At 46.4% G+C, this 13,321-nt stretch overlaps 1 protein-coding gene across 12 annotated transcripts in view; it reads right to left on the reverse strand.

The window, feature by feature from the left end:
* VPS13D (vacuolar protein sorting 13 homolog D) overlaps window positions 1–13,321 on the reverse strand; it is a 123,969-nt gene that overhangs the window by 88,845 nt on the left and 21,803 nt on the right. For all 12 annotated transcript variants that reach the window (XM_082229635.1, XM_082229641.1, XM_082229639.1 and 9 more), the window contains 6 exons: window positions 10,660–12,891; window positions 8,762–8,910; window positions 5,967–7,010; window positions 4,102–4,192; window positions 3,078–3,204; window positions 875–1,055 (listed from right to left, as the gene is read on the reverse strand). In XM_082229635.1, coding sequence (XP_082085761.1) covers window positions 875–1,055; window positions 3,078–3,204; window positions 4,102–4,192; window positions 5,967–7,010; window positions 8,762–8,910; window positions 10,660–12,891 — 3,824 coding nt within the window. The remainder of the gene's footprint in view (window positions 1–874; window positions 1,056–3,077; window positions 3,205–4,101; window positions 4,193–5,966; window positions 7,011–8,761; window positions 8,911–10,659; window positions 12,892–13,321) is intronic.

Genomic DNA, 13,321 nt, shown 5'->3' on the forward strand with positions numbered 1-13,321 from the left:
GTTTGACACGAAGTTCCCCACAAGTTTCTAAACACAGGAAGCTGCCTTAGATCTGCTCAGACCATTGGTCCATTTACTCTGCATTGTCTATGCCAGTGGTTCCCAATTAGCTAAGTACCACAGATCCCCTGTTTTTCAAAAGCCAAGGCATACACCCCTTACTTCTGAAATACTCTGGCCCCATCTGAGCTGAAGCGGAATCTCTCCAAAGCACTCAAAACTGGGGTGATTTGGGGATTTGGATTTTTAAATTTATTTATTTTTAATGGATACTATGTGTTTGCAAATATATATTTATATATATATACACACACACACACGTTTAGGGAAGCTTTTAATGTTTGATGTATTACAGTATTTTTATATTTTTTGGGAAGCCGCTCAGAGTGGCTGGGGAAGCCCAGCCAGATGGGCGGGGTATAAATAATAAATTATTATTTTTATTATACACACACATCCCCCCCAAGGAAAATGCAATGGCAGAAAGAGGGAGAGCTCATTGTTTATAGGTCTAGCTCTCAAATCAGTGTGTTTGTTTGGGGAACAGATGACAAAGTAATGCGTCGGCTCGCTATGTATTGCTGTAGACTGTCCTGATTTCTAGTTATGCTTGCATGGAAAATGTTGTGGACGTTCAAACTCAATCTTCTGAAATTCCACAAGCTACTTTCGTAGGGGCACCATTATGATGTATGCCATTATGATAAAAGAACTGTGCCTTCTAATCCTTGGCTGCCCAGGGCAGGAAAAACAGAAGGGCTATCGCAAAGAGGACTCTCAAATTGCGGAGAAGCCTCCAGTAACCCTTGGAGGGTCCTCGTGTTTCAGAAGGAAGGCATTTCCTGCAAGCTGAAAGGAAGGCTATAAAGCATACCGTCTGTCCCTGGATTGCTGCTCTCTGCCGCCCCAAGACATCCTGCAGCTGAGTGAAATGCTGAATGAAAGACACCACTTCGGCTTGAAAGCGCTGAGTGTGGACATACTGCACCGATGCCATTTGTAGGCTGACGCGCATATCACAGCCTCTCTGCAGCAAGGGATCGGGCCGGCCGTACCTGGTGGGAAACGAGACATTCAGTGTGCTCCACGCAAAAGTGCTCAGGTGTACCGTGGTCACCTGGCTACACCAGACGACATCTTCGTAACCAGCTGCCATTATGTTTTATTGGCTGAATACTTTTCTCTTCTTCCTCATTATGAGGGGAGTCGAACAGACCAACATATCTTGGCTCACCGTGAAATTTGTTCTCTACCCCTCCCTTCTAGAGCAGGAAACAAGATATTCTGGTGTTACACTGAGTTCAACACCCAGCAGAATTTCAGGGGATGAGTCCCTCCCTGACAGCTGAGAACATGGAAATTTGTTCCTACTGTTCTAAACCTCAGGTGCTCAGAAAGCAACGCCAAGTTCCAAAGCTCTCTGAGCAACCCTGAGGCTCAGTACAGCAACAGGAAAGTTCTGCTGTACCTCTGTGCTTCTAATCATAGAATTGTGGGGTTGGAAGCTATGGGATGTAATCCATTGGTACAGTCAAATGCAGCATTCTTCATTTCCCTAGAGTGGGCACAGGCAGGGGGACATCCAGTCAGTGTAACTTCCTGTTACACTGGTCTGGAGCATCCTTCCCCTGCATGTGACCTGGGAGATGGGCTTGGCTCTGGCTGACTCCATAAAAGAGCCAAGTCATGCTGCCATTTTCTCAGTCTCAGTCTTGATTCTTGCTGCCTTGTTGCTGCTTTCCTGCAGCCATTTTGTTATATTAATGTAATTTTGCTGTCTGCTGGCTCTCAGCCAGCAGCACATGAGTTCAGTCTCCCTATGAAATGAACTCACACTTTGTTGGTGCAACTACTAAGAAAAGCCTGCCTTTCAGGGATCGAATTGTGAACTGAAATGTGAGCAAACTTTTTGTTACTTTACACAGAAAGACTCTTGTGTCTTTAAGAGGGATTAAAGGGGACACCAGGAAATAAATTTAACTAAGAGATTCAAACAAATCTGCAAACTAGCTTCCAGCTATATTGAGGGGAATCTGCTCTGCTACATCACTTACTAGTGTGAGTGAAGGACGGATAATACTTATCCAATATAACCTTTACTATTATCCTCAACATTCCCACAGAAGCGACCCTGAGGATCATCTAGTCCAACCCCCTGCAATGTAGGAATATGCAGCCGTCCCATATGGGGATCGAATTTGCAATCTCAGCATTATCAGCCACATGTTCTATCCAACTGAGCTATGCTAATTCTGAAGGAAGCCTGATCATAAAGCACATTGTAGAAGGCAGGGACTCTCCTTGATGCTATGCTCTTGAAAAGATGTAATTGCCAGCAGTGAGTGCATTTGAAGATGTTTAAACACGAGGTGCCCAAAGCAGCTCGCAACGTTTTGGGTTCCAAGTAAAATATAAAAAACTAAACAAAAATGAAACGCACAGACACAAGCTGATATGAACCAAGTAACAGCTAGGGAAACAAGCAAAACTGGCAGGCGCTGAAAATGAAGACGTCAGAGGCAGGCCTGAACAACAAATGTCTTCACCCTTGCGGGAGTTGAAGGGATTTCCCAGGAGAGGGCATTCCCAAGCCTGGGCAAAGCCACAGGACCAGATATTAGCAGGATATGCACCAGGTCTCTGCAGAGGACCTCAGGGAGCAGGGTGGCAGAAACTTGCAAATGACAAGGCTAATGTTGGCTTCCAGTGCCATCGCTCCTGAGGAATGAGGTTGGAATGAAGTGATGGAGTGCTCACATGGAAGGATGGACCAGACTACAGGTGAAGAACCGCTCTGAGATCTTTGTCCAGGCTTGGGAATGCTGTCACTCTCAGGGGGAACCTCTATAAACACCACACATAAATCTAATGTATTTTAGTTTGTTTTGGTCTGGTCTGAAACAGGTGTGGTAAGCCTTAGGGCTCTACAACTCCCATCATCCCTGCACACTGGCCGTGCTTCATGGGGCAACACCTGGAGGGCCAAAGGCTCCCCACACCTGGTTTGGAAGCATCAGTGGAATCCTACTGATCATGCTGAAGCAGCCTAGCCAAACAGCAACGTCTCCACCACCTACTTGTAGATCTGAAAGATGAGTGCCTCTTCGCCGCTGGTAGTGAAACGTTCCCTGTACAACTCTCCGTGTGAGGTGAGATCACTGAGGGATAGGCTTCCAAGGCTCCCTTGAAGGGCGAGATCTCCTTCTGCAAGAACAGAAGATGGTTCAGACACCAACTGAGTGAGCATTCACTGCCAGCTAATTTAAAGCCAGTAAAAGGGGCCAGGGAGGCGAGCCCAGACATGGGTTATGAGAAATCGAAGGTATAAGTTTCAAGGTGCTCTCTCTGGCTGACAGCAATAATCAAGCTGTAACTCTCAACTCCCTCCTGCTGAGCACCCCACAATAGGGGAAGGGATCAGGATTTTGAGGAAGCCAAAGAAAGAAAAAGAAAAGCCTCTTCTTTGAAAAGATGTATAACGGAAGAGAAGGAGGAGGGCTGGGTTTTCAAAACTAGCAAAGCCCCGATAGGTGAATCTACCATAACAAACTAATAATAGCTGACGTTGTCTTTGCTTTCGTAATGCACTTCTGCAATTATGTACCACATAAACAACCAAAGCAAGACCGAAGGATTTTCTTGCTAATAGAATGCCCAATGTTCACCAGAGGCTCAGAGCAAAATTTACCAGCCAGCAGGTCATTTTTAGCTGTAGTTTACATGCTGCTCTGAAGTGCCTTCTTAGCAAGACTCTCGTTTTGCCACTCCAGGAAGGCCACACACCTTAGTTTCTGCTTGTGCTTAACTAAATGAACTATGGTTTAACATTACATGCAAACTGGGACATATTTGCTCTTTGCCAGATGTCAAAAAGCCATGAATTTGGAGATCTGAGTCTCATCACCAAATTCAGCTGCATGTTCCCTTCCTCCGGTTTTCTGCTTGGCAAACTGGGTATTTAGCAAGTCCAAAAGGGACGTATGTGGGACAAGGGAGCAAGGCCGGCAGTGATTCCCAAGTGTGAAAATCATCCCAAAACACAACTCTCGTTTCTATAATCAAACCCCCACCCCACAAGAAATGTAGGCAACTCACACTCACCAATCATTTCCACATGAGTGGCCAGTTTAGATACATTCGCTTTAGCAAGCTCATTGGTCGTCTTATTCAGAACTAAGGAGAGGGAATGCACCTAATAAAGCAGAAAGGATGAGACTGGAAACATGCTCAGATATATGACCTTTTCCATCCAAGTGCTACAAGCCTTCCTCCTGAATAGTATTCCTCAAGACACATTTTAAAGGTCATCTTTATGAGACAGAGATTCAAGACATCTAGAAGGCAACAGGAGCTAGCAATACAGGTAAGAGGCACATCCAGTGGAATTTGCCTTACCATATAGCTGGCTACATACTGGGTCTAAGAGTTACTTTGACAGGAAGGCTAAATTCAAACACTACCCTGGCTATCGATTGTATCAACCACAGTTCAGAATACAAACTATGATTTGGGTGTTTGTTTGTTTGTTTTTAAAGTCAGGCAAACCATGGATTACAGTTGTTTCTTTGCTTTCAACTTCCGACTGCTTGGCAACCAGAGGAACATAGAAAATGCCTTATAATGACAATTGGTTCATCTATGACCATTGTTTACACTGTCTGGAAGCAGCTCTCCAAGAATTCAGACTGGGGACATTTTCTCACCCCTACCTGGAGATTCTAGAGATTGCTTTCTTTTGCTTGCATAGCAGATGTTCTGCCACAGAGCTATGGTGCTTCCCCAAATATCCAGCTCATAGGTCCAGGTTCAGTGGTCTCCAGAAACAGGGGGACAGCTACAACAATGGCTTGTCAGTATTAAAACACTATGCTAAATCATAAACAAACCATGGTTTACAAAGCCACATCAAACTAGTTTCTGATTCTGCACTGAGAGCTAATTATAAGCCAGTTTGCAAAATGACACAGCAAAGGATAAATCTCCTTTAACAATGGTTTAGCACAATGTCTGAATCAAGCCAACCTTCATGTCTCCAACTCTCCTTCAGAACTTTTGTCATCTGAACAATCAAAAGTATGTTTTGAAATACATCTGAATGCCTACTCAAAAAACAAATACAAACTTAGACACATATTGATTTGCCTTACTGGTTTGTAGTCAACACCAGCCTACCTTCATGCTTGACTTGGAAGAGAGGCAAAGTATTCCCACCTGCATACAAGTTTGGAGAACAGATGAGCCAGCAGAAGTTTTTTCTCTTCTCCAAACTTCTGTGCAAGTGAGGGTCAAACCAGGCATGACATGCAGTTATCCTTGTAATAAACAGCCAACATGAAAAGCATGAGATGGAATGAGGAGTGCTTCAACCCTTTGCTTCTGTCACAGTGCTGAATTATGCCCTGTAAAGTCTTCAGTTGGCAAGGGGAGGCCATTGCAAATAGCAGGCAGAAAATGTGATGATTCCATTCAGGACCAAAAGAGGAACAAAGAGTGAATGACCCCTCGTGGCACAGTCTGAATCCATCTCCTACCCATCCATGGCACCAGCTGTTTTATCTTTTTAAAAATCAGCTATGCAAGAGCAAACTATATGATGCACTGGCATAACAGAAGACTCTGCCTCTGTCACAAGGTATCTGACAAGTGCAGAGCTTGGAAGAAAGCCACTTTTCTTTCATTTATTCTGCTGTTTAGAGAAGTGAAGCTCCTGGTTTGAATCCAACAAAGCTCTACTCAAGAGTAGTAGACCCAATGAAATGGAAGGGCCTCTTGGCCATGTCCCTAAACATCAATAGGTCTACTCTGCGTATGATTAGCATTGGATACAACCCTGTTTCTCTTCTCCAAAGTGGCAACACAGAAGCGTCTACTGGGAGTCCTACTTGCCAAAGGGACAACCTGGCAAGTAGTCACTGCATGAAGACATAATTTATGAAGACAAACAGAACCCCCTGCCCCTCTCGTACCTTCAGATCCAGTTTGGTATTTAGAGAGTCCTGGCCTTCCGAGGCTGACAATACATTTGCCTCCGATTTAATGGTATGCTGCACATCTTCAGGCTGTGACTTAAAGCTGTGATTCTCAGCAGTGGACCCAATCCCAAAGAAGTCCAGTATCACCACCCAAGTTTGCAGAGTTATCAAAACATCCAAACAGTTAAAGTCAACATCCACAATACGGTTGATTCTGCCATAACTGGAAGAGAACTCCGGGTGCTTCTTGTCCACCAGCAACATGTTGATGTGGACCAAGGAATCGTCAAAGTCGCTCTTCCCGCAAGGTGTAGCTGTCCTTTCGGCGGTAGGAGAAGGGGGCGGCGTTAACGGATAGCCTGAGTCTGCATCTTCTTTGTGCCTTCTTTGGGAGACGCAGGTGGGCCGCTGATACAGCTGGAAGACATTAGGAGCTTCCTCCATATGAGAAGGGAGGGAACGGGGCATGTCTGGATATTCCACATTAGACACGGACGGACAAGACTGGGAAAGGTACTCCTTGTGTGCTAAACTGGATGGTTTGGGTGCTCCGCGTGACACCATGAGGTTCTTATACAGAGAGTCTGGATTCTTCTCCAGAAGATCCTCCATTAGCAGAGAACGTAAGGCAATCTGAATGGATAAGGTATGAGGGTGGTCCTTGGCAAACTCAACGTCAAAATCCTGAAATTTCAAGCTAACCAGGCCTTGTGCCCCAAGTGTAAGGTCACCACTCAGCTGAACCTGGAGCTCTGAAATGTGAAAGGTGGCTTGTATTTGAGTAAAGGACTGTGCCACTTCCTTGACAGGCACAAATTTGTTCGAAGACGCAGAAAAGCTGGAGTGACTGAAGAGCCCATTTTCCTTCCTGTCGGTGGAAAAGTCTGTGCTCATGCTGCGGTGCGATACTGATGGGGAGCTGGAGCTGGGATACGGGGAGGATGGAAAGCTGGATGGTGGCTGGGTCAAATCTTCATTGCAAACTAAGTTGTCAAGGGTTTGCAAGACTTGCTCATACACATGTTTTGCCAGCACCACCTTTAAGGGGAAAGATGTGCATTGTAAAACACTTGGAAACTGAGTTTCAAGAAGTCTGGTGATACTTTCAACCACATGCATCATGCTTCTTCTGGCATGAGAGCAGGGTTGTTCAGATGAAATTTCCCCCACTTCTTCAGTGAACACATGGTGGGGCAAAGATGGTTCACTGGAACTTACCATCCTCTGCTGGATAAAGGGACCCAATTACTGCTGGACCAATGTCTCCAACTTATCAAGACAGAAAACTTGTCAAGAAATCTGCATGTGCTCCTCTTCCGCCTCTCTTCCAGGAAACCTCAGCTTAGTTTCCTGTAGCCTAGTTAGCCTAGATCAGAAGTCCTTTTGTCTCTTGCCTATTCAGAAAAAAATTCTCTTCTCTTACGTTTAAACTACCGTATTTTTCGCCCTATAGGACGCACCGGCCCATAGGACGCACCTAGATTTGGGGGGGGGGGAATAAAGAGGGGGATTATTCCCCCCCCCAGCTTTCCCCGACCCCAGCCCCCAGAAAGGGTCCGAGAGCGATGGCGAAGGTGTGCGCACTTTCGGCATCGCTCTGGGAGCTTGCGCGGCTGGGGGAAGCCCGAGCTTCCCCCAACCCCAGCCCCCAGAACGGGTCCCAGAGCGATGGCGAAGCTGCGCGCAGCTTTGGCATCACTCTGGGAGCTTGTCGGGCTGGGGTGATAGCTTCCTGAAGCCTGGAGAACAAGAGGGGTCGGTGCGCACCGACCCCTCTCGCTCTCCTGGCTTCAGCGAAAGCCTGCATTCGCCCCATAGGATGCACACACATTTCCCCTTCATTTTGGAGGGGGGAAAGTGCGTCCTATAGGGCGAAAAATACGGTAATCATCTTTCCTTAGCTTTAAACTAATCTTTCCCGCCACCTCTATTTTCTTCCACAGCTCCTCTGCTGTTGCCAAAATGTTTCTAGATAGGCAGGAGGGAGAAGGACTTCTGGCCTAGGCTAGACAGGAAACAAAACTGTGGTTGCCTGGCAGTGGAATGTATGCAAACTACTTGAAGAGTTTCCTAACTAGACAACTTGGAGGCATTAGCCCAGCAGTGATGGGCTTCCGGACCAGGAGAAGAAGAGCCTAACTACGGCTGCCAGTCCAGGCCTATTTTACCGATGCTGTGCAGCATTAGTCAGAAAGAGCTCTCTAAACCTGCAAGATAGTGGAAGTACCGTCAGTGAAGAATTGTGGCCAGCAGGTACATTAGCCTGGAAGCAGTATCATTCTGTAAATGCGTAAGGGGAGTTTCTTCCAAACAGCCCTTGTTAAACTATTATTCACACTAAACTCCATGCTACAAAATCAGCTAGAGGACAGTATGCTGGCAGGACGATACTTTTATTGCAGGTGCTTGAAACTGCCCCACACAGAGAGAGGCCACTTTGTGAATTACAACAAAATAGAAGGAGAGGAGTTAAAGGTTATCACACAGGGAGCACTCTACAGCATTTTAAATGTGGTGGGGGGTATTGTTTTGATTTGTTTTAACGATTTATTTTGTGCTTTTATCCTGCATTTTTTTATCTTGTGAACCACCCTGAGATCTTCGGATGAAGGGTGGTATATAAATATAATAAATAAATAACTAATAATAATAATAATAATAATAATAATAATAATAAATGAAGCATATGTACCACTGAGAAGCCTGCAAGAACCAACTAACCAACGGCAACATAGTCATCTCTAGCAGGAGGACCACTACCCAAAATTAGAAACCGAAGTGTACTCTACCCGTAGAGGGTTGACAAATTTCCCCTCGATCCGCATAAGGCTTGAAATTTCAACATCATCGTTCATGGAGAAGGCCAACTCTGCATCGCTCTCTACTGGAATCTTCTCCAGTTTGAACTGGATAGTAGCATTATTCAAAATATGAAACGCTGCAATTAAGGAGACGTGTGTTCAATGTTATTAAGGTCTGGATTAACAGTCGCATTATGCGTTATGATCTGATAAGGACCAGAGATGGGTCACCCCTAATAATAATAATAATAATAATAATAATAATAATAATAATAATTTTATTATTTATACCCCACCTACCTGGCTGGGTTTCGCCAGCCACTCTGGGCGGCTCCCAGCAGAATAGTAAAAACACGATAAAAACACTCCAGGCTATAGGTAGCAGCTTTACCAGCCAAGATGGAAACCTTGATTCCAATTCTGTTGCTCAAACTCACATGCTGAAAAGGTGTTGCCTGCTACAACCCGTAACAGCCTGCATTATGCAAATTAGTGATTAGGCATTCACAAATCCACTCAGTAAGAACTGAAGAAGAGCCCTGCTGGATTAGGCCAAAGGCCCATCTGGTCCAAACACCCTGTTTTCACAGTGGCCAACCAGATGTCTATGGGAATCCAATGAGAGCTCTCTCCCCACCTGGAATTCCCAGCAACAGGTATAGTCATCGCAGATAGCAGTCACTGACAGCCAGATCCCCCATGAAATTGTTTAATTCTCTTCTAAAGCCATCCAAATTTGTGTCCGTCACTACATCTTGTGGGAGCAAATTCCACACTTTAACTACACTTGAACTACAGTGGTACCTCTGGTTACGAACTTCATTTGTTCCGGAGGTCCGTTCTTAAGTTGAAACCGTTCTTATCCTGAGGCCCGCTTTCGCTAATGGTGCCTCCCGCTGCGCGCATGCCTCTGGCACATGACTTCCGCTCGTATCCCGGGGCAAAGTTCGCAACTGGGAGCAACTACTTCCTAGTTAGCAGAGCTCGTAACCTGAAGCGTGCGTAACCAGAAGCGTTCATAACCAGAGGTACCACAGTATGTGCTGCGAAGAAGTACTTCCTTTTGCATGTCCTGAATTTTCCAATGTTCGGCAGCGCACAACTCTCATTACTGGGGCTTTTGTCCGTGGTGAGGTTTGCAAAAGTTAAAAAAAAAGAAGCAGAAGTCTCTCCTCCTGCTACTAACTGTAGCCCAGTACGAACAGAAGACCATGCTCACCCACAGCCCTGAAAAATTCCAGGTTTCCGGAAAGAGATGATAGTCAAAGTCAGTTGCCTTTGACTATCTTCTCTTCCCAGAATTCTCTAGAAATACAAAGCCATGCTAAGCTGTGCGAATCTGTTAATAAACAGTTGAGATCTTTTGTGTCTAAAATTACTTCAAAATGGGAGGAAGCTATAGATCGGTGTTTCCCAAACTTGGGGTCTCCAGTTGTTTTTGGACTACAACTCCCAGTGGACAGAGTTGATGGGATTTGTAATCCAAAAACAGCTGGAGATGCAAGTTTGGGAAACACTGCCTTAGATGAAAGAAAACACCTATTACCACTTAATACAAAGGTGGGGGGACCTTTCCTCCCCCCAGTCCGAGGGCCACATTCCGTGCAACCTTCCAGGGGCCACATGCCAATGGTAAGCAGAGCATCAAATGTAGATTTCACCTTTGTGCCCTGAGAGATTTCACCTTTGTGTCCCAAGGAGAGCATGATGCAAGATCAATGAAGAGTCCCAAGTGCCAGACAGAGAGGCCTAGACATCTGCATGTGGTCCCTGGACCCAAAGTTCTCCACCCGACTTAATAAAAAACCAGATTGACTGCACAGCTACCAACAAATCCGTAGCTCTGACAAGTGGGAGCAAACGAGCCCAAGCCTTGTTTAACTCACCATGGCCTTTATGTAAGGATTCAAAGAAATCGTGCCGAGTGAACTGAGGATCTTCCTGGCTGCTGCCACTGCTGCTAGCAACACCCGAAGGAGGGTGCAGTGCATCTGGCATCTCAAAAGAAGCTTCTTTCTTGGCTGCTAAATGGCTGCTGTTTAGAGAATACATTTTAATATCTCTGATTTCAACCTGAAGCCTATCACTTCTCAGACTGTCCTCTCCGGCCACAAAATTCTGGATCGATATTTGCCCTAAATGCCCCACCAGCAGCTCTGGGCTGCCCGGCTTCCGGGGTATGGATACCACAGGGGATTCAATGTTCACATTCAAAATAAGCTTGATCGTTTCGGTTTTGAAGCGCACCGGAAAGACCTCCTCCCCTTCGCTGTTTTCCAAATTGAAGGGGTCCCTGGACCGAGGTGTCGTATCGAACAGAGACACCATTTCGCTATACTCAGCCGTCTTCGTGGCCAAGACGGTGGTCACTTTCGTGGCTGCACTCTTCAGCATGCTGCGGAAGTTCTCCTCCAACTCGTCCATGGACAAGGTGATCTCTTTCAAGAACTTGGCCGAGTGGTTGTAATGCAGCGAGGCCATCCTGAGCTGGAGCGAGCACTCCTCTTTGGACTTCTCTGAGAAAGTGAAGCTCAAGGCGTCAGGAAGGCTACTGGCATCGTCAAACTGGAGAAATGTAGGCTTGAAGGAGCCCGGGACGTGGGTGAGGTTTTCATACCGCATCATATTCCCAATGCTTACGACATACTGGTTTTTCATGCTGTCCAGAGTCAGGTCCATAAGATGCAAGCAACCCAGAGAGCCATTTATGTCCAGCCGGCTGCCCATGGAGACGTTCACTTTGGTTCTGCCAATGCTCGCCGTTGCAATTTTCCGGCCAAGTTTTTCTCCGTTCACCATTGTAACCGTCCTAAGGAGAAGGACGTTTAACCAGTGGATGTCTACTGCTACCTCTGTACTCTGGGCGTGGGTGGTCTGGAAGGTTTCCTGCTCGCTGAAATGCCTTTCTGCGTCAGTCATGAGTGGCTGAGGGCTAGAATCGTCTTTCTCCTTTGGGAATGACTTTTGGAGAAAGCCAATCAGCTCAACGATCGTCTCCGGGTTGAGAATGATATCCAGGTTGTTCATCTGGACCGATATCACTTGGAGAGTGCTGTCCAAGTTCATAGAGGGGCATTCTGCACTCACAAACTGGTATTCCAACTTAATTAAGGATTCATCGTCCTGTGGGAAGCTGCCAGGCAAATCACTTGACGCCACAGCGTATTTCTTGGTCGATTGCACCCTGTCAGCTACACGAGCCTCGTCGAGCCCACCGACAGGGGACTGGGCTCTGCTGTCCCGGAGGCTTCCTGTTGGAACATCGAAACTGAGATTCTTGTGAGAAGCCATCAAGAGGTCAAAATCTGAACCGTAGGTTTGCATAGTGTCAACCAGCAGCAAGCCGTGGACTGTGAGAGAAACTTCTGCGTCATAAGGCCTCTTCACAAAATGTGCATTCGTGCCAAAAACCTTGAGGACGGAGATATACCGGCCATTGCTTTCAACGGCTAATTGCATACAGTTAACTTGGAACTCTGCTAAAAGCAGCTGCGATTCTACAAGGACTTCCTTAGTGTGTTGTTCTACCACCATCACACTCTGTGTTAAATTCACCACAGAGCTGTGCAAACTTCCGCGCTGGTCCAGATCTGAAAAAGTCACCTCTTTGCCTATCTGCGAAGTGCCCGCAATGTCCGTATCAGATGTGCTCAGCCTTCCAAAGCAGTTGTTCAGAGCCATTATTTTATCCTCGTTGATGTGTATTTTCAAATCGGGCAGATTCCCAGACAAGACGGCTCCCGGGTACTTGGGATCAGAGGTGTAGATCAACCTGCGTTCCAGCTGCAAGTGGACATTGAATTTCTCCACCACATGGGTTGGGCCGACATCACTGTCCTGGGCATGCTTCCAATTGTCTTTCACTCGGCCGACCATGATCTGCAGATCCATGAATGACAAGCTGTAGGTCTCATACATTTTTTTACTCATCAAGTGTGCCTGCAGCTGCGCTTCACTGATTTCTACCCCCGTGAACTTGAGAGTTTTGTCCTCGCCAGCCACACTAATTTCAGGAGGCGGGCTGCTTGGAGGGGTTGCAAGAGGCGTTTTATACTCATCGTCGCTCAGGTCACTCAGCTCTGAAGATGGACCACCGGAGCTCCTCTTTTTGTGCTCCTCTAGAAGATTGAGAAGACAGGAGAGAGAACTTTAGTCAGGTATTCTCTCTTTCTCAACCTTATGCTCAAAGTCATGAACAAAGCCTGTCTGCTGCAACTGGACAGGGCCAATCCTGAATGTATTAGATTTGTGACCATTATGCTCATTTGCCTTCAGTAGCAGTAAAGCTCTCCTGGATGAATTACTAATTGCCTCTCGTCTATTTTTTGGGAATCCTTCAATGCGCTAAGTTTCTTTTACTCTGCTAAATACAGTGGACGCTCGGGTTGCGAACGTGGTCCGTGAGGGAGGAACATTCGCAACCCGCAGTGTTCGCAACCCGCAGCACCACACCTGTGCATGCGCGGGTCGCAATTTGGTGTTTCTGTGCATGCGCGAGCGCCAAAACCAGGAAGTAACCCATTCCTGTACTTCCGGGTTCGGTGTGGT

This window comes from Podarcis vaucheri (genome assembly GCF_965113315.1).
Source record: "Podarcis vaucheri genome assembly, chromosome: 7".
NCBI lineage: Eukaryota > Metazoa > Chordata > Lepidosauria > Squamata > Lacertidae > Podarcis > Podarcis vaucheri.